We start from the raw sequence: 23,207 nt of genomic DNA on the forward strand, positions 1-23,207 counted from the left end.
CAATTCATATATGTGATTTGGATTCAGTGAGGTAACAATTTTAAAAAATTATAATTTGCCCATTATTGATATCAAAAATGAATTCTTTTATATGCCTTATACGTGTCATTCAAATTAAGTAGAATTTTTATTTATGGGATTTTAACTCTCAGTACATACTCTTCATAAAAGTCCCTATCAACCCACATCCAAGTAATCTCACGTTTTCTTTTGCTTATATCTCAGATTGTATCGATTGCATCGAATTTAATTAATTTTTTTTAAATCTATTGTTTGAAGATTAAAAAAAAAAGAATTTTTTAGTTAGAAAGTCTAAAATGTTGTAGCACAAAAGATATCTGCAATAAGTGAAAAGGAATCGAAAAAAATGTGAAAAAAACGAATTTTTTTCAAAACTTTATCTTTTTGTCACAAATAAATGAAAAAAGACATTATTATTGATGAATCAACAGCTAATGAGTTGAACTTTAAAGAAGAAATTATAAGCGTTTTTGCGATTTGTTCTAAAAACGATTTTTTTTGGCAAAGTGCAAATGAGTGATTTTTCAGTTTGATGAAAACTAATCCGAAAATCTTTGAATTTTGATAGAAATTGATAAAAAAAAGTGACTATCGTTCTTCTATGGTAAATATTAACAATTTAATATTATATTTAATATTAATATTACAATGATTATTAATAAAATTATTAATAAAAATGGTTTATTAAAAAATGGCAACTTTAAAGGGAAAAGTATTACATTAAAAAAAAGCTTATAGAGAAAAAGATTGTAATTTTGTGACAATGTATAAGATATTATAGCATCATGAATATGCACACTTGTTCTTAAAACATTTGTATAAGAAAAAGTCAACAATTTAATAATATCAAATTTCAATCGGATATATTCCCGGATACCAATGATATCTGACGATATTGTCCGGATATTTGGTGCATCTCTACTCTTTACTACATTGGACACTGTAGTAGGCGCATTTGCCGCGAGAGCTATTAATGAGGAAGAAGAAGAAGAAGTCTTTCTCTGATATTAAGAACACAATCAAATTGACTTAAATCATTTTTTTATGTGCACTCATGATTAAAATCATAAATAATCCAATTAATCATTTCTATTTACATTTCAACTTTGCAGTAAGCCCGAATTTTCTGATGTTACCCACAAAGTATTAGGGTAATCCTAACGCACTGTATATCGTATAGTTACGTAGCTAATGGCGTATTAGAAAGTCGCCAAGCAAAGGAATTGTAGAAGTAGCCCATAAGTCCCCCCTCCCCCCCCCCCCGCTTCAGCACCACTGCTCAAGGCGTGTTCGAATGCCTAAATTATGAAAATCGGATGGGGTTAGGCTAACCCCATGTATGTATTGAAGTTAATAGATACAAAATACATATCACTTAGGTTTTATCATATTTTAAGTTAACAAATTTTTTTGCAGAGCACGTACTTACAGCGCATTTTTACCTTTTATCTTTTTTTAAAAAGATAAATGTATACTGACATCTTATGCATTTTGTAGTGTTTAACGTCTTTTTATAAACAGTATATGAATTAATCAGTTTAATACATATTTTTTCCGAAGAATACGCACTCTTAGCGCCTTTTTCTATCTTTTTTTAGAAGAGTTAGTTTTGTATTGTATTGTTGATATCAACATAAATATAAAAAGCGTAGATCGTCACAGCAAATTCATAGTTTGGTATTTGATTTCGATTAATAAATACTACCAGTTGTGAATAATACGGAGCTCTATTAATAAGTGTTTGCTGTTAAAGTTTTTGTTTTTTGTGTTTTTTATTTATTAGGTGTTGGAATTAATTCGTAGCGTTTTACAAGTGATGGGAAGTACTTTCATTAATGTATTTTTTAATGCTCATGTGAAATAAATAACATTCTTTCATTAAAAAACGCTACGAATTAATTCCAACACCTAATAAATTTAAACATATATGTCATCTAGAGATTCGGTGTCTTTTTTTAAATTTATATAAATTTATATTTAACTATTCTTTTATATGTAGTGTTTACGAAATGAATCTTTTGTTGTACCGCTCAGGGTGCAAGGGTGCCGTTCTGGGCATTGTTTATAGAATTTTACGGGTTAGCCGTTAATCATCAAGATACGATGTGCCGTTCAAGGCGTGACGGAATCATAGATTGGACGTGGCGGTGTCATTTAGTAAGGGCTCGAGTTAATCCTCCAATTAATAGAGACCAACGTTCGTGATGTAAGAAGTTTTCTTGTCACTTACTCGATGTATTACAATCTTACGACGTCTCACAGTAGCGCTCGCAGTAATGGATTCTCACAGTAATCGTATGTCTTCTTGACTTTTCGGAACGGCCTCGGAAATGCTCGAGGCTTATGTTTTTATATATACAAATTAGGTCGAATTAATGCGTGGTTGCATTTTAAAGTAAAGTATATCGTCGTTTGAAATCAAAAGTGACTTAATTTGTGATACTTTAATTGTTGGTCTGCATCCTTCCCCCATTGAAAAAAGAAAATGGAGGGCTAACGTTTTTTTTTCTTACGCGGGATTTGTTACATTCGCTCCGCGATTCTTTCGTTTGTTAATAGTATATACAATTATTACAATAATTGCAATAATTAATATAACTACTACTTACTTATTAATATAATTACTACTCAAAATTGTATATATAATATAGACAGAAGTGATGAATCTCTGCGTTTTTAAATTCTGCTGTTAAATCTTGTAGTTTGACGCTTAGATCCATTAATTCCGTCAAATTAGATTCATTGGACAGGACTATACGAAATTATCGAGAAACTATCAGCTGTCAATTACAAGATAAAAATAGGATGAAAAATTAAATATATTTTAATTTTATTACTTCCAGTTGGCTTAAGTCCTTATGCTCTAGCTGCTTTCGCAAACGGATAAATTGTATTCTGGTAAGCGAATTTGAATGGTTGTAACTTTGATGGTTCCTATTGTTTTTACATGTCCGCAGTTGTTGATTTACATTCTCCGTATAGCACAATTTGTCCCGCTCTTACAATTTTCGTTCTATATTCTTCGCGAATTTTATAGTCCGTAGTAATTGTTTGTTCTTCTTGTAAGGAGTGGAATATAGCCATGTTCGTTGATTTTCGAGGGTTATTCATATGGAATGATTAAATTTAATATATCGCGTGTTACATAATATCTTAGAATTAGAATTTTGCACATACATTTGAATTTCACATAATTTGTGTTTTCGTGGTATATATAGGATTGTGTTCGCAGATATAAGTATAGTTAATTTGTTTATCTTATGCTTAAATCTTCGCGTGTTAACGTCATATAATGCTGATTTTCGCTATCTACTGCTATAATGGTCTGATTTATTTCAGTCAGAGTAAATACATTATTGTGGTCGGGTGTGAATAATGGTATGAGTATAGCATATTTCGGATAAGGAATTAGCGGGAATTTCAAAATGGTATGTATATTTGGTCCGTCATAATATACTGACAGTGATGCATTTTTCTATTTCAAGCCAATTTGATAAGGATCCTGAAAGAGAAATGGAATCCTAATGGCAAATGTACTTGAGCTTCTTTCAGGCTGGTTACGATTTTATTTATTTGTGTAATCCCAGGATGTAGTCTTCCTTGTTTAACAAAAGTGAAGTCGATAGTACAATTTATATCTTGCAAGATGTCCGTAATAATGGCCTTTAGTATAAGAAAATATTCCATCTTCTCTCTTAAGTGAGAGTCCTGTTTGCAATTTATTCTGGTGGTAATGTTAAAAAGTAATTGAGCATTGTAGCTAGTTACTTCTTCTAATTTATCGACATATGCGATTGCGGTGTTTAGAATTTTTAATTGATTTGCCATGACATGATGAAGTGTTTGCTGTTTATTATTCAGAATATTCAGTTCATGATGTTGTAAATCAAGACGAGGTTGTGGACGATGTTGAATTTACTGACTGGGAGGTTCAAAATTTGTTGAACTTCATTGAATCTCTCAGCGAATCCTCAGAGGAGGAGGTACGAGAATAAGGTGAGATAGATACGTATGCTTAAACATAACTTATATATATATTTTCATCTTCCTTCCATTCTTCTGTATTCTATTAATGTTCGATAAATACTTTCAGGCGATTGATATATATACATTTAATTTTTCATCCTATTTTTATCTTGTAATTGACAGCTGATAGTTTCTCGAATTACGTATAGTTCTGTCCATAATGAATCTAATTTTTTCGATCGACCTCTTAGAGTTTCGTCGTGGAGCAATACCTTGTCTCCTAGTTTGAATGAGATAGCTTTAGTATCTTTATCGTATTGTTGTTTGGCGATTAGTTTAACTTTAATTATATGTTCTCTAGCGATTCGATTGGTTGCCCCTAGTCACTCTTTTAACTCCTTGGCTTAATCGTCATAATAGTACGTAGGATTTGGAGATTTTGTCAGTGCAGAGGGTAACGTTCCTTGATATCAAAAAATTAGTTCGAATGGAGTATACCTCTGTTGCTGCATGTGGAGTAGCTATGTGAACGTAGCGTATGGAATTCATTTCCAGTCCGTTTGATCCGTGTTAATGTAATGTCGCAAGTACTCTGTTAGGATGAAAGCGTTCTAACGCACCATTGCTTTCAGGATGATATGAAGTGGTTTGTACTTTACTGATTTTTAATAGTTTACAGATATTTTTCAACATTTCACTTATGAAGTTTATGCCCTGATCGGTCAATATTTCGTCAGGTATTTCATATTTAAAAATAATTTTGAGTGTAAATTGTTTTGCTATTTCGGCGACTTCTTGATTTGATATGGGTATAGCTTTACTGAATTTAGTGAGATTATCTTGGAAGATTAATATATATTTATTTTTAATATATATATATATTTATTTATAGTTGCTCAGCGTTAATGGGCCGACGATGTCTAAAGCACATTTCTCGAAGGGTCATTGAGCCGTATCTTTCCAGCGGCGCCTTTGTTTTCCTTTTTAATTTGTTTTTCTGGCATGTCTCGCATCTCGCGATATAATTTTCTACGCATTTAGTTAATCCTGATCAATTGTGTTTTAATCGAATCCGTTTAATAGTTCTTTCCGTTCCTTGATGTCTTCCTAAAGGTGGTATTCATAAAGTATTCATTGTTTATCTACATCGTTATATTCGTTCATTTTATCGCTATTTCTCTCGTGTGTGTCTTCTTTTGACGTGTCTTCTGATGAGTAATGGTATTTATGCATCGGCTTAATGCGTTCACGTTCATATGCATCTTGCCTGCACAGTGAATAATCTCGTAATCGTATTCCTCTAATTTGAGTCTCCATCGGATTAATCTTGATTCAGGGTTAATTACATTAAATAACTAAAGGCTTATGGTCAGTTACTATTTTAAATTTTGTGCCATACGGTCGGTAATGCTTAATTGCTCAAACGATGGCTAATAATTCTTTTTTGGTAGTGTTGTAATTATTCTCCGCTCTTGACATTATGCGACTAGCGTATGTTATTGGTTTGTCTTGACCTAAAGTCCCTTGAGAGAGTATAGTCTCTTGAGAGAGTATAGTCCCGATCGCGTAATCAGATGCGTCGGTAGTCACAAGAAATTCTCGTATGAAATCTGGATATTGGAGCTTAGTTTATGCTGTCTCAGCTTATTGAATATTTCGACGAGCCGCGCATTGTGCTCTTGTAAATCGACTCCGTACACGACTATGTCATCTAGATATACTAAACATTTAACCTTGTAATCCACCAATTTTGGGTCGACTTTTGAAGCATCGCCTTCTTTCCCCCCACCGCCGCCGCTCAATGCTCGACGGCTGAGCTGCACCGGATCGCGTGCGGATGTGTATCTCAGGAGCGTTGCACTAAGAAATACCGTACCTTATAGCAAATTATTAATCCTTTACTTTCCTTAGTCTTCTGTGATGTCTTCTTTATTCAACATGCCTTCTTTATTCACATGTTGAATAAAGAAGACATCACGGAGTTACTGAAGTTGAGTCATTCCAGTTTAAAATTACGCATCTCGTTCTGTATCGACTCTTATTAGTCTTAAATTGATATTATCAGTATTCTATATTAAAAGATATTACATTTTGCACATAAGCGTGGTCAGTAGCTCTTTGAAAGAAAACCGAATGTATCAATGTAATGTATAAAAATAATAAAGTAAATATTTTAAAAGTACATAATATTTAGTAAAATGTACTTATACTTATTAATGTTCAATCACTATTATTAAGAAAATAACAATTATGTACGAAGGAAAATATTTTTATGATAATTTTCATGCTAAAATGTTGTCATGATAATTTTCATGTTGAGATGCACGTCCGCGCGCGATCCAACGGTTCAGCCGTCAACTGTTGAGCGGTTGTAAAGGAAAAATAGGCAGCACTTGAGAAATTGGCTCGAAATGTGTAACTAGTTCTGAGCACACTGAAGTACACATATAATTTCTATAATTTGATAAAAATATATTTGGAGTAATATGTTCATTAATAACGTTATTTGTTTAAAAAAAAAATTAAGAAAAAAAAGGAAAAAGCAGGATTGAAAAGATGGAGTGCCGCAAAAATTTCGGAATACCCAAATTTTCCATTCTGCGGCAACGCTTCTCAGGTATGCTCCGAGCGCCTTTTGTGATTCCGGCGCGCGCTGTAATTTATGAGTACGGGAGCAGGTATAATGGCAGTCGATGGAGAAGAAACTTCCCTCCGAAAAGTCTATAGTACTTAAGAATGCCTATAGGTATCACGTAATTTGAAGAAAAGGCTTGGGAGGAAAAGGCAAACTGATCGACGAACTGTCAATATATTTCGGGTTAGCTATTCGTAGAAATTGCGAATCAATCGAAAAAATGAAGACAGCTATATGGGCCACATTACTTCACAAAATATCTACGGATAACCATCCCCAACACGACGATTGCCCGACTGGAGAAAATGCTCGTGGCAAAGGGCGAAATCTTTTAACACTTTGGCTACCTATACGCACAAATCACTAATATCTGATATAGTTCATGAAGCAATTAAGCCAGTTTACGAACAACTCACTACGGATGATCTTCTCACTCGCTGCATCGGGGGTTTCACTCAAAACAGCAATGAGAGCTTCAATTCGACAGTGTGGGCGATGGCTCCGAAAACTATGAATTCCGGCAAAATAATCATTGACATTGCTACGAACATCGCTTCGTGTGTTTTTAATGACGGATTAATATCAATTTTACATATAATCCAGGTCATGGACATGAAAATTGGCCCAAAAAGTCACGAACTATGCATGGACTTGGATGAGAAACGCATACAGAAAGCGGAACGATCTTTGAGTGAGGGCGCAAAACAGGCCCGCATCGATCTGAAAACAATTCGAAAGGCCAAACAAGAGCAGGAGATAGATGAAGAAGGCCAATTGTATGGCGCAGGCATCGCAGATTAGAGGTATATAAAAATATTATATGATTTTACAGTACTTAAAACTTTAAACGCGTTTTTCTCGAAACCATTTTTTTTTAACTGAGCGGACACATAACTCGAATAAATCTTTACCGATCGGTTTCAAATTTTGACAGTATATTCAGAATACCTTTCTCTATGGAAGTGCGTAGGATTTTTTTTTATATTACATGGTTTTTTTTATCAACAATTTTATGGCGTTTTTTTTTATTAAATTTGCAAGTTTTCTTTAAAACGTGCACCATTTTGCGAAAAATTAATATATCGAAAAAATCCTACGTACTTCCATAACTATTGATATATAGAACCTAAAAAACTGTCATTTTTTGTTCCAGGTCAAAAATTAAGGACTTTAGATGTCCGCCCATGGTCCCTCCTTCAAAAATAGGCGCCATCGGACAAGTGCGGCACAGCCGCCATTTTGTACCAAAAATGTATGAAAAAATTCTTATTTGTACTTCATTCATAATATTATAATGCTTATTTTACAAATTTTTGATTGATCATTTCATTGAGCCAAAAAAAATTCCCGAAAATATACTTACTTTTTCGTGCTCTACTGTGGTTTCCCCTCTTAACGCCTCTGGCAGTAAATTAAAAATAGTCAGCCCACGATGAACGCCTCTGACATTGGATCTAATCTTAAACAAAGCGCAAATTATTGTTATAACTATATCATTTGTATGATAAATAAAGGTGATATTTTCATGAATGATATAAAGATGCTAACCTTTTCCATGCTGGCTTTATAGAGTACCTTCCAATAAGAAACACACATCACAATAAGCAATTTTGATCTTTTAAAGTGCCTTCCAGCAAGAGACATAGTGTGACACGGTGTATCATTACAATCTTGTTGCCAATACAAGAATGAGATACTGTATTGTACTGAGTCGCTTGTTAGAAAGCACCCATAACCTTCTCTTACCAAAGGCAGACAATATTCTGCTACTACATTTTTTTCTATTTTGTGGACTATATAAATACACACACACACACACACACACACACACACATACATATATATGGTTGTGTGTAAAACAACCTACTACACTACACTGAATTGACAGTTCTGTTGCGCGGCAATGATACAGTGAACACGGGTCATACCGGTTACAACTGATTGACTTGTATAACGCCGTTGTTTTCTGACACATACAGCGCACGCAAAACGATATATGTATGCATATATATATATATATATATACACACATACATATAAAAAATTTTTATTTTTCACTCTAAGAAAAAAGATACATAATCGATATCATGGTCACATTATCTTTTCCTTAGCGACTAATTAAGAAAAGGCGTTCACCGTATCTAAATCTACGTTATTGTAAAAACTCTCTATTATCTTTGAAGTTCTATTATTGATACATTATTTAAGTGCATTCTCCAGGTTTATTCCACTAAAAAAAAAATACAAATAGATGACCAGATATATGACGCGCAGATATAAACTGAAATTCTATATTACATTCTGTGGCACAAAAATGTGATCAGTAGCCCTTTGAAACTGTATAAATGTATCATAAAAATAATAAAGTAATATTTTAAAAATACATTACATTCACTAAAATGCATTAAGTTATTATGATGTTCAATCACCATTATTAAGAAAATACAATATTAAATACAATATTATGTAGAAAGGAAAATATTTTATTTTATTTTATTTTATTTTCATGACAATTTGCTGGAAGGTATGGTCGTAGTATATTGTTCCTTATACTGTGACGTTCTTGAGACTCTTATACTGCACGTCCGCGCGTGACCGGTTCGGCCGTCAAGAGTCAAGCGGTTGTGAAGGAAAAATAGACAGTATTTCAGAAATCGGCCCGAAATGCGCAACTAATTTCGAGCACATTGAAATACACGTATATAATTTCTGTAATTTTATAAAAAGTATATTTGGAATAATAGGTTTATTAATAACGTTATTAATTAAAAAAAAATTATGAAAAAAAGAAAAAAGCAGGATCGAACATAAGATCTTCAATATTCTGATCTTGCACCCAACGCCCGAGACCACATTGAATTCTTGCGGATCACCTCGACGAACACGGTACATATAGCGCACGGAAAGTCTTAAACTATTGTATATCTCATCAATGTTTATGTTTTGAAATCATTTTTGCATTTGCATTTTTGCTACGTTAATGAGAAAGATATATGATTAATATAATTTAATAAAAAGAAAATGAAAGAATTTTAATTCACAAACACGGTTCCCAGCTCTCCGTTTTTTTTTTGCCAGACTTCGGTTGCTTGGACTAATATTTAGTATTCCAGCAGACGACAAAGATTGGAGATTTTCACATCTGCTGGAATATTGAATATTAGAATATTAGTCCAAGAAACCGAAAAAAAAAACGGAGAACTGGCAACCGTATTCGTGATTTAAAATTCTTTCAATTTCTGTTATTTCGATAGAGAGAGACAGAGAAAAAATAAAAACGGATAGAAGCTTCGATTGTAATCGGTGAGTCTCCACGCAGACACGCCGAACTGGGCTCGTCTAGCAAAACAATGAGTCTGTCTCTCTGTGATCGCTTGTTTCTAGCGAAAATATTTTCTCGATGATCTCGGCCGCTTGGCGTGTATCATAAGGAGGAAAGAGACATTCTAGATAATACATAATTTTTATTAAATTATATTAATCCTTTGCCCTACGATTTAAGTTACGATGGTGCGTGCCATAATTAACAGCCTGGAACATGTTGTTTATGTTTGGCTCGATAGACGTACCACGGCTCTCATCAATGATACTTATGTTTGGCCCGATTTCTTTATCACGAGTCTCACACGATGTTATAACTGAAAGAGTTAATCATATACCTTTCTCATTAATATATAATAGCAAAAATGATTTCAAAACGTGATAGTTAACGAGATATAGTTTACGATTTTCCATGTATTTTATGTACCATGTTCATAGAGGCGGTCTGCAAAAACTCGGCGTGGTCTCGGGCGTTAGGTGCGAGATCAGAATGTTGAGGATCCTATGGTATGTTATTCTTAAGACCCTAAAGCACCTTATAAGCGAAAAAAAATTTTTTCGATTTTTTCAAACTTTTACTGTGGTTTCCCCCCTTAATTGTACTTTGGCTAGTTATAAACAAATGTCAGAGGCATTCATCGTGGCTGACTATTTTTAATTTACTTTCAGAGGCGTTAATCGTGAGCTGGCTAGCTATAACAAAATGCCACAGCTGTAAATCGTGCTTTGACTAGTTATAGATAAATGTCAGAGGCTTTCATCATGGACTGACTATTTTTAATTTACTGGCAGAGGCATTCGATTATCAAATTTGGTAAAATACAATTACGGAATCAACTTGTAGAATTTTGCGTCTGCAATTAAAGAAATGTGAATAGCACTGTCATGATCGAATCAAAAGCTGATTGCTTGACATAATGAAAACAAAGAAACTAATGAAGAAAAAAAAAGACTGAATATCAATAAACAGCTTCTTTGAAACCTTATAACTTTTGTCTGAAACGTTTTTTCTAAAAACGTTATGTAATGACCTTATAGCACAAGAATGGCCGTAATTCAATCATAGAAAAGTTATACATATATATAACATACATTATACCATCAATAGTCACATGCATAATTTTCGTACGATGCTGTATGTTTATGAAATGTATATAAGTATATCATATTCAAAGCAAAATGTTTTAGCAAATGTATACACTTATAGATCAATGTGTACGTTGACTAACAGCAAGTTACAATGAGTATATTTTTACTATAATACATTCTGACTGTGACTTAGATATATCTTCGGATGTAACCATGTATTTGAAATACATGTATATACGTTTAATGTAATAGCACTTTTTCCTTTATTCTCAATACCATTTTAACTTAGGATGTAACATGTATTGTCAGTACGTAAATATATTGCACATACATATGTAGCTATTCCATCTCTTTTTATTATGTTTATGGGCCTTTTACAATTATAAGCCATAAATCAGCCATAAATAAGAAGTCAGAAAAATTGACTATGATTGATCAATTTTTAGCTTCTGACTTCTGATTTGTAACTAATGGCTTATTGTAGAAGGCCCATAAAAGAGAGATAGAAGTTATATCATATTTAGCTCATACTTAGCTTTTCATGCAGATATAATATAGACACATTAGTGAATAATAGAATTATATTTTATGTGCATTATGATGTACTCACATTACAAAACATAAAATATATTTCTAATTCATATTCACGTACGTGTGTAGCTACTTCATCTCTTTTTGTTACGTGTAACAAAAAGGTGTACTGATCTTCTTTTTTCTACGTTGAAAAAATAAAAAGAGATATGTTTTTTTATGGTCAAATATACAGATATTAGTGATATATGCTTTTATATTTTCAATATCAGAGTACACATACAACTAATATAAATTAAAGCTAACGAGAATCAAACGCAGATGATCAGATGTAACATCTTAAAAAGATAATCAAATTACGAATTCTCTGATAAATTCTCATTTTATGTGTACAGATATACTCATTATATATATATATATATATATATATATATATATATAATATATACTGGGTGTCTCAGAGCACCCGTACCACCCTTTTAAAAGGTAGGGATGTGTTTGTACAAAAAAATGGTTCAGACAAAATTTGTAGGATTTCGGGAGATCTATCTGATGGTGACCTTGAATTTGACCTTGAGGTCGACCTTGGGCATAACTCAAGGTCAAAGTACCGTTTTACAAATGTAAACCTTTATTCATGACATCACAAATGAAAATAGCGGAAAATTTTACGTCCGAATACATTATCAAGCCTAGGTCAAAATTACCCTTAGAGGTCATGTGGAGATCAAGTTACTTTTAGAGCACCCGTACCAACCTTCTAAAAGATATGGATGTGTTTGTACAAAAAATAGTTCAAACAATACTAGGTATTTACATAGCTATGATGCATCCATCTGCTGGTGAATTTGAATTCTACCTTTAGATTCATTTGTAGTCATGTACATCGATTTTTAAAGATTCCTAATTATCAAGATCTTGAACAGTCGATGCCGCCTGTGTCAGCGTTACCCAAGATGCACGTGGAGGTCACAAGGTCGGACATACACCTCGTCGGGGTGCTTTTTTAAGGTGGTTCCCCTTGCCGTCACCTTTGTTCGTACGCATGTGTTCAATCTAGATTTTCGAAGTGTCCTCCACGTGCATGTATGCAGGCTGTTATTCTTCGTTGAAAATCATCCGTCACCCGACGAATTTCGACAGGATCTAGAGACTGAATGGCTTCTCGAATTCTGTTCTTCATGTCTTCTGAAGTCGTAGGTCGTTCGCGGTATACGAGGTCTTTTATTCTTCCCCACAAATAAAAATCCAAAATTGTAAGATCCGGTGATCGTGGTGGCCAGTTATGTGGACCATATTTACCTATCCATTGGCCGCGAAATATGCGGTTCAGTTGTTGACGAGCAATGACAGACGTGTGGGCTGGACATCCATTCTGTTGAAACCACATATTTAGACGTAGTTGAAGTGGAATATCTTCAAGTAAACGTGGGAGTTCGTTTTCGAGTAAATTTTTCTTTGAAGAAAATCTAAACCGTTTTCTGTATGTCGATTTACTCGAAAACGAACTCCCACGTTTACTTGAAGATATTCCACTTCAACTACGTCTAAATATGTGGTTTCAACAGGATGGATGTCCAGCCCACACGTCTGTCATTGCTCGTCAACAACTGAACCGCATATTTCGCGGCCAATGGATAGGTAAATATGGTCCACATAACTGGCCACCACGATCATCGGATCTTACAATTTTGGATTTTTATGGGGAAGAATAAAAGAGCTCGTATACCGCGAACGACCTACGACTTCAGAAGACATGAAGAACAGAATTCGAAAAGCCATTCAGTCTCTAGATCTTGTCGAAATTCGTCTGGTGATGGATGATTTTCAACGAAGAATAACAGCCTGCATACATGTACGTGGAGGACACTTCGAAAATTTAGACTGAACACATGCGTACGAACAAAGGTGACGGCAAGGGGAACCACCTTAAAAAAGCACCCCGACGAGGTGTAAGTCCGACCTTGTGACCTCCACGTGGTACATCTTGGGTAACGCTGACACAGGCGGCATCGACTGTTCAAGATCTTGATAATTAGGAATCTTTAAAAATCGATGTACATGACTACAAATGAATCTAAAGGTAGAATTCAAATTCACCAGCAGATGGATGCATCATAGCTATGTAAATACCTAGTATTGTGAAGTTTGAACTATTTTTTGTACAAACACATCCATATCTTTTAGAAGGTTGGTACGGGTGCTCTAAAAGTAACTTGACCTCCACATGACCTCTAAGGGTAATTTTGACCTAGACTTGATAACGTATTCGGACGTAAAATTTTCCGCTATTTTCATTTGTGATGTCATGAATAAGGGTTTACATTTGTAAAACGGTACTTTGACCTTGAGTTATGCCCAAGGTCGACCTCAAGGTCAAATTCAAGGTTACCATCAGATAGATCTCCCGAAATCCTGCAAATTTTGTCTGAACCATTTTTTTGTACAAACACATCCCTACCTTTTAAAAGGGTGGTACGGGTGCTCTGAGACACCCGGTATATGGATATTCATGAAAAAGAATTACATTATGTATGTGCAATGTAGTATTCATTTATTGATATTATATTATTATTACCTAAAATGACATTAGACGTAAGGAAAAAGTGCTACTACGGCTTCGCGTATCGGTATAGCTATTAAAGTTAAAAATCTGTACTTTATGTATATTATAGATTTTTAATACTGGTGATATATATTGGAACACGGCCTATACTGCATGTGTACATAATACAATTGTATTTCTAAGGTCCAATTCTACAAATATAAGATTAACTTCAATTACGGTTTATTTTTTTCTCAATTCTAAAATTGGAAAATTTTCCAAAATAAATTTTATATTTGTGGAATCGACCCTAATACACGTTCCTACTAAGATGATAATATAGGAAACGGAATAAAAATATCGATAATTAATCGATCGAATTTCCTGCATGATCATATTAACTCAGAGGGCATAAGCATCTTATACATTGGAAATAAAAACCTATAATATCGACCTTGATTAACTTCAGCCTTCGCTCCAGCATCCCCTTAACTTGGTGCACAATATAGTAGTATCTAGTAACGTTCGTTCATCTATTGGATTTATGGTTTTCATAGTATATGAACACTTCTAAGTGCGCTGAACATGCGCTTAGAAATTTTTTTAGTTTAGCCTATGAATTTCCATTGAATTCGAGTATCATTTCTCGTGCTTCTTTAAGTTTCATATATTCGTTTACATGTGGATATTGGTAGCGTACGTCCTCGGTCATATGTCCGTAAATGCTGCCTAAGCGGTAATCGTTCCGCGCGTGTGTTGCGTGCTGAGTATTTCGATGATCTTCTAGTTTATCGATTCTTATGCATGGCTTTCATTTCTTCCCGGAGTTCTCTAATTTCCAACATTATGTTGCGTAAGGAATCTGTTTGCAAATCATTATGGTCGTTTCCAGCTGGTAACTGTAGTTCCATTACAGCTTGCCCTAATTCTCCGGACGGGGCTGTTGGTGCTTGTCGCTTTGCACTAGGCGGAGTGCGGTGCATTTCTATGGCTGTGTTATCTCCATAATTTTCTTCAGGATTAAAAATGCTACTGTCGTATGACGTAAGGAAGAATTTCCGTCTGAGAGTGACTCTACTAAGAGTTCTGCGATTTATTTTATCTCGCCTATCGTCTATGCTATCGTCACTAAACGTAGGGATAAGCAGTGTTTGGATCTGTTTAAGCGCAGTCCGAACGAGTTTTTGCGTCGTAACCGTTGATGAAACATGGATTCATTATTACACACCGGAGACCAAGCAACAGTCAAAACAGTGGATCTTACCCGGCGAACGTGCTCCGAAGAAGGCCAAGACGGTCCCATCGGCCGGAAAAGTGATGGCCACTGTTTTTTGGAATGCGCAAGACGTGATCTTCATTGATTACATAGGGAAAGGAAAAACTATCACAGTACTATGCTGACTTATTGGGCCGATTCGATGTTGAATTGAAGAAAAAACGTCCCCATTTGACGAAAAAAAAGTTATTCCATCAAAATCGGCTCACTCCTCCGTAGTCGCCACAGCCAAATTGGTCGAATTGCGCTACAAATTGCTGCCGCACCGTACTCTCCGGATTTAGCCCCCTGTGACTTTTTCTTGTTTCCAAACTTGAAAAAATGGCTCGGTGGAAAGAAATTCTCGTCGAATAAGGAGGTCATCGCCGAAACAGAGGCCTATTTTGCAGAGTTCGACAATTTTTCTGAGGGATTAAAAAAATGGCAGAAGCGTTGGGAAAAGTATATCCTCCTAAAAGGGGATTACGTTGAAAAATAAAAAAAAATTTTTGTGAAAACCTTGTGTCTTCATTACTAACACGGGTACTTATTGATTTGTTCTCGTATGTATAATATGTATATGTATTTAGATTTTCTAAATATAATATTTTTAAGATAAACAATGCAAAAAGATAAATATAATAGGCTAATGAGAGTCAACAACAATAAACGGCGCAATTATTAAGTGAACGATCAATATTCAGATATTGGATTGATGTCTTTTTTGTTTTGAACGTTTCGACTCTCTTTGGAATCCTCCTCAGCAAGAATGACACAAATATAATTAGCTCACATGTTCTAAGTCACTCGCAAAGTGATAAAGATGCAGCGTTGTTAATCATGAAAAGCAAACTGAAACATTGCACTGAAGCTTTGTTGAACATACTAAAACTTAAAAAATAGAATTGTTAAAATTAAATATAAAGATCACATATTTTCAGAACACATGTACGGCAACATGTCACTCAAATATTTTTAAGATACATATTTTTAAGATATATATATTAATTCTGTTTTTGAACATTTATGTTTAAATTCTAAACAAAATTGTAAGGTTCGTAACATATCTCATAAGATTTATAAGAATTTTGAAGTGTTTATACCTTTATACTATATTTTTACAGACAGTTTTTTATTAGTTATAAGACTTTACAAGAAATCATAAATATTTACGAATAATCTTACATCTTACGATACGTATAAAATTAGAATACTGGTTATAAATTCTTACTGATTATAAGTTTTACGAGAACAAATTACGAGTCTTACGATTCTGCTTAGAATTGACCTATTAATTTCTTCTATGAATAAAAATTAAAAGTAATTTTATTTCAAATCCATTCTTTTATAATAAAATTATTGTATAAGATTGAATCTTTAAAAAATAAATTTTTAAAAAATTGTTTATAATAATTATTTAAAAATAGATTGAATTATTAAAAAAAATAATATAGTTATTAAATATATTAAATATTAGGTGTATGACTTTGCTCATTCGGTTTTCGTATAGATGGCTTTAGCGGTAAGTGGTGATCGAAATAAATAGATCATAGACGTCACACAATAAACTTGGGTATCTGTCAACATAATCCCATTAGAAACATCAGTCGATTTGTGTCTGCATCATAAAGTTATTCTCGATTGAAAATGTCAGTTTACGAACCAAATTCTTGTCATTTGCGGGAGGTTTTAATGTTCTGCTTCAATATGAAGAAATCTGCGGCTGAGGCTCATCGAATGCTCTCAAATCCTTATGGTGAGGCCGCTATTAGTGAAAGAACGTGTCGTGAGTGATTTCAACGCTTCAAGAACGGTGATTTTCACGTCGAAGACCAGCATAGCGGTGGAAGAGAGAAGGTTTCCGAAGATGCAGAATTGGAGGCATTACTTGATCAAGACTTTTGTCAAAATCAAGAAGAATTGGCACGATCATTAGGAGTGACTCAATCAGCCATTTCAAAACGTCTCAAAGCCATGGGAATGATTCAGAAGCAAGGAAATTGGGTGCCGTACGAGTTGAAGCCGAGAGATGTTGAACGACGTTTGTTCAAAAATGGGTTCATTACGATAATCCCAAGCGCAGAAAATCATGGAGAGTTCCCGGCCATGCTTCCACGTTGACGGCCAAACCGAATATTCACGGCTCCAAGATCATGCTCTGTATTTGGTGGGACCAGCTCGGCGTAGTATATTATGAGCTGTTAAAACCGACTGAAACAATCACAGGCGATCAGTATCGAACGTAATTGATGCGTTTGAGCCGAGCATTGAAAGACAAACGGCTGCAATACAACGAGAGACACGATAAAGTGATTTTGCAGCATGACAATGCTTGACCCCATGTTGCGAAAGTGGTCAAGACATACTTGGAAACGTTGAAATGGGAAGTCCTATCCCACCCGCCGTATTCTCCAGACGTTGCTCCCTCTGACTATCACTTGTTTCGATCAATGGCACACGACCTGGCTGACCAGCACTTCCGGTCTTATGAAGAAGTAAAAAATTGGATCGATTCGTGGATCGCTTCAAAAGATGACCAGTTTTTTCGACGCGGGATTCGTATGCTGCCCGAAAGATGGGAAAAAGTAGTGGCCAGCGATGGACAATACTTTGAATCATAAATGTATAACCAGTTTTTTACAATAAAGCCTCGAATTTCGGAAAAAAACCGTATGAGCAAAGTCATACTCCTTATATTAAAAGAAATTAATGATATATTTGAACCAAGTACAAGAAATCTTATTTACACCAATAAATGTTATTGTAAAAGCATCTAAATCTGGTAAAATGACTTTAGATAATTAAATAAATTTCCTTTCACAACAGAGATTTTCAGATACTGTTTTACTATTAAAAAGTAAATAATATAAATTTGCATAAACAAAAATATAATGAAATTATAATGTTTGTGTCATTTCTATGATATATTTTATATTTTATTTAATCTCATAACGTAAAATAATATTATAATTAATTTAACATTTATATTTCTTACAGATCATTTTAAAATGTGATTAGAAGAAGTTTATTTTCCAAACATTGGTTCTAATAGCGTTCTTCTTATCGATTCATGGACAGGATATTATCCCAATATTATTTCAGATTTAACACTTGCAGGAAAACATATTTCTATGTTTCCTACGTCACTACTATGATTATACCGAAAGGCACTACAAGAAAAATACAATCATTAAATGTTTACGGATTCAGAATTTGGAAAAATTTTGCTAAAAGATTTTCAGATATTATTTTACTATTGAAAAGTAATATAAATTTACATGAAAGAAATAATATAATAAAATTACATTCTATGATACATAATCAATTGTCATCTCCGCGATGTCACAACTTATTTAAATATTCGTGGTTATACAAACGAAAGATCAGAAGAATTTAAAAATGAAGTAGAATTTAGTTTCGACAAAAGTTCAACAGCGTGTGATATTGAAGGTTGCAGTAATATAGCTGTAGTAAGATGTTTATGGTGCAAGAAGTTATGTGTAAAACATTTTCTCATCGAGTATCATTATTGTATGAATATAATGAGTAAACGATACAGAATATAAATTTATTGTATATAAATATTTAGAAATTATTTCATTATTAAGTACGTTTAGAAATTATTACATAAATGACAAGTAAATAAGATGTTTACAATTATTTATACATGCGCTAACTCATGTTTAAGGAGTGAAATAACTATTTAAAAAAAAAACGATATTTTTTTTCAACGCGAATATCGTCAGAAGTATAAAAGAAAAAAAATTTTTAAACAAAAGTTGTATAGTTTCAAAAGTACTTTAAAGTTGAAAAAAAAATTTCGTTTATTTTTTTGTTTAACAAAATACCTCCACCATCCATAATTTTCTTAAATTTTCAAATTTTTTTTTCATCAAATTAAAGATTATTTTTTAGAATAAAGAATATATATAAAATAAGACTCCTAATAATTGTAAAAATATAATACAGGTTTAAGGAGGCTACTTTGCAGTCAGCGCAATAAGAGGTGCGCAATCGACTTACATAATCATTAACAGTATAATATGTATTAACAGATATTATTATAGTTTGAACGTTTCGACTATCGGTTTTAGCTATCTTCAGCAAATACATAATTAATTATATTAACAAAGAATATATTGTATCCAGTCGGAAAGTGAGAAAAACATAAACATCGTACAAAAAAGTTGCCTGTCTTCTTGGTTAACAAGTGATTGCATTCTAATAAAGTTATTAAGAGTTAAAATTACGTAAAGTTAACATTGAAATTGTATTGTACAAAGAAAGTGCTTAATCTCTCAATCCCATATAACACTATAGTTAAGTATAATACAATATTGAATAAATGAAAAAGATTTGTATAAAACATATGATGAAACTTAAAAATCGTCAAAATGTATCGAATGTTCTTAACTATTTCTAAGAATGTAATAAACAAGATGATTTTGAGATAGATACTGAAAGGACATAGAACGATGTTGTCATTGTGTAAGTTAAATCTAAATTTATTTACATTTAAGAATGTCATTATATGTACGATTTAAACCATCTGTCTTTTTGAAAATTGAGACCATTTGTTTGTCGTTTTATATTTATATTTATGATTTCTGAAATCAATCGTTTGTTAAAATATCTTTCTTTAATTTTTGTATTCTTCCAATCAATTTTGTGACTATGATGCAAAGCGTGTTCAGTGTTAACAGAATTAGGACCTTTACATAAATTAAGTTTATGTTCTGTTACTCTTGTAATTAATTTCCTTTTCATTTGATCCACGTAGGATGCATCACTATTACAATTTATTTTATAAACGACGTTTCTTTTTTGCTTTTTTAGCATCAAATCTTTATAAATTTTTACAAATTTATTTAATTTATTCAAACTGAAAAAGGCCGTTCTATGTACATCGCCATTAATTACATTTTTAAATTTATCTGAAATACCTTGCACATATGGAATAGAGAACTATCTTTTTTCCATCTGAACCTTTTTTGAATTATTCTTGTTAGTCGATGAATTTGTTCTTTTAATTAAATGTTTTAGTCTATTAATTATTGCCTTGAGGATAAAATCTATAGGATAGTCATTGTGCGTTAAAATTTTAATTATAAACGTCAAATTTTTTTTATGAAATTTTTTTTATGAAATTTTTTCTGGATGTGAAAGAAGGAAGATTCTATTAATTAAACTTAAAATTGTGCCCTTTTTTGAGATATCAGATGCTGAGAGAGGAAATTGAGAAATCTCACAGAAAAAGTTTTTGAAACCAATCAGTTTTTAAGAAACCCTCATCCATAATCAAAGTGAAAATTAATTTTGTTTCCTTTTGTCTCCTTTTTCTATAGTAAATTGGAATCTCGGAGTATAAATTAAATAATTGTAATATTTTATTGGATTCAGACGAGGGATGCAAACAAGGATATCATCGACGTATCTAAAAAAGAAGAGAATATAAAAATTCAATTTTTTCAATTTTTTTTTAATGCCAATTTTCCAATTCTTGCATCACCCTTAAATCTGTATTATATTTTCACAATTATTAGAAGTCCTATTTTGTATATATTTTTTATTCTAAATTGTCATTAGCTTGGCTAAAAATGAAGCATCTTAATTGCTCATTTTTTTAAAATTATATTTTTCATGTTTTTAGAATATTATATGTTATACTTTTTAAAGATTGGATTAAACGTCAAAGATTAATTTACAACAATAAGAATAGAGTTAGATTTATTAGACTTTGTTTAGAACATAATGTTACCCTTCCTCATTTATATAAAATTCAAAATTTCTAATTTAGAATATAAAGACTTGTCTTATAAAAAAATTTTCAACTTTAATTACTGCAGCTCTTGACAAAAGATGGGATTTAATTTCAAAAAATTGCAAAATTCATAAAAAAGAATTCTTGGGAGCGGTAAAAGTTTTAGATTCGAGTTATTTTTCTTTTGATTTCAACTTTATATAGATAAAAATTTGGCCCCCATGGGTTCTCCAATAGCATTATCAATAGCAGTTGATTTGGTGATGCAAGAATTGAAGAATGACTATCCTATAGATTTTATCCTCAAGGCAATAATTAATAAACTAAAACATTTAATTAAAAAAACAAATTCGTCGACTAAGAATAATTTAAAAAAGGTTCAGATGGAAAAAAGATAGTTCTCTATTCCATATGTGCAAGGTATTTCAGATAAATTTAAAAATGTAATTAATGGCGATGTACATAGAACGGCCTTTTTCAGTTTGAATAAATTAAATAAATTTGTAAAAATTTATAAAGATTTGATGCTAAAAAAGCAAAAAAGAAACGTCGTTTATAAAATAAATTGTAATAGTGATGCATCCTACGTGGATCAAATGAAAAGGAAATTAATTACAAGAGTAACAGAACATAAACTTAATTTATGTAAAGGTCCTAATTCTGTTAACACTGAACACGCTTTGCATCATAGTCACAAAATTGATTGGAAGAATACAGAAATTAAAGAAACATATTTTAACAAACGATTGATTTCAGAAATCATAAATATAAATATAAAACGACAAACAAATGGTCTCAATTTTCAAAAAGACAGATGGTTTAAATCGTACATATAATGACATTCTTAAATGTAAATAAATTTAGATTTAACTTACACAATGACAACATCGTTCTATGTCCTTTCAGTATCTATCTTAAAACCATCTTGTTTATTACATTCTTAGAAATAGTTAAGAACATTCGATACATTTTGACGATTTTTAAGTTTCATCACAACATGTTTTATACAAATCTTTTTCCTCAATATTGTATTATACTTAACTATAGTGTTATATGGGATTGAGAGATTAAGCACTTTCTTTGTACAATACAATTTCAATGTTAACTTTACGTAATTTTAACTCTTAATAACTTTATTAGAATGCAATCACTTGTTAACCAAGAAGACAGGCAACTTTTTTGTACGATGTTTATGTTTTTCTCACTTTCCGACTGGATACAATATATTCTTTGTTAATATATTAATTATGTATTTGCTGAAGATGACTAAAACCGATAGCCGAAACGTTCAAACTAATGTCTTTTAATACATATTATACTATTAATGATTATGTAAGTCGATTGCGCATCTCTTACTGCGCTGACTCCAAAGTAGCCTCCTTAAATCTGTATTATATTTTTACAATTATTAGGGGTCTTATTTTATATATATTCTTTATTCTAAAAAATAATCTTTAATTTGATGAAAAAAAATTTGAAAATTTAAGAAAATTATGGATGGTGGAGGTATTTTGTTAAACAAAAAAATAAGCGAAATTTTTTTTTCAACTTTAAAGTACTTTTGAAATTGTACAACTTTTGTTTAAAAATTTTTTTTCTTTCATACTTCTGACGATATTCGCGTTGAAAGAAAAATATCGTTTTTTTTTTAAATAGTTATTTCACTTCTTAAACATGAGTTAGCGCACGTATAAAAAAATACGTGTCTCTTAGATTTGCGTGTTTACAACATATCTCATGGAGAATCAAATCAGTTCCGAACAGTTGTGAATCTTCCCTTGTGAGTAACTGAAATTTGAAGTTGTTCCTGTGTTGCTCTTGTTATTATATATTACAAATATTATATAAGTGTAAGTATGTACAATAGATATGTTTATTATTTATCAGTCGAAGTTGTAATTGATTTTCAATAAGATAACTAAATTTATTCAGTTGTTCAGTCACGTAATATTATTTTATGTATATTTATAACCAGTTATATATTTTTGGATTCGTATCTGAAACTATGGAAATATCACAATCACACAAATATTTTTTGTTCTACATCTTCATATATACATTCCAAAGTTATCCTTATAAACAT

General features: G+C 32.3%; 1 protein-coding gene and 1 pseudogene across 1 annotated transcript; both read left to right on the top strand.

Moving 5' to 3' along the window:
- Positions 1 to 6,895: 6,895 nt before the first annotated feature.
- On the top strand, positions 6,896 to 9,652 carry LOC147908055 (uncharacterized; the record flags this gene model as incomplete). The annotated part of the gene is made up of 1 exon (XM_087411318.1): positions 6,896 to 9,652. A coding segment is annotated over one exon (528 nt), but the record flags the coding sequence as incomplete, so codon positions are not given.
- An 8,719-nt stretch (positions 9,653 to 18,371) lies between these two features.
- Positions 18,372 to 18,929, top strand: LOC147908056 (uncharacterized; annotated as a pseudogene).
- The last annotated feature ends 4,278 nt before the right edge of the window (positions 18,930 to 23,207 follow it).

The sequence above is a fragment of the Acromyrmex echinatior genome, chromosome 11 (assembly GCF_024713525.1).
Source record: "Acromyrmex echinatior isolate Ae372 chromosome 11, ASM2471352v2, whole genome shotgun sequence".
Classification (NCBI taxonomy): domain Eukaryota; kingdom Metazoa; phylum Arthropoda; class Insecta; order Hymenoptera; family Formicidae; genus Acromyrmex; species Acromyrmex echinatior.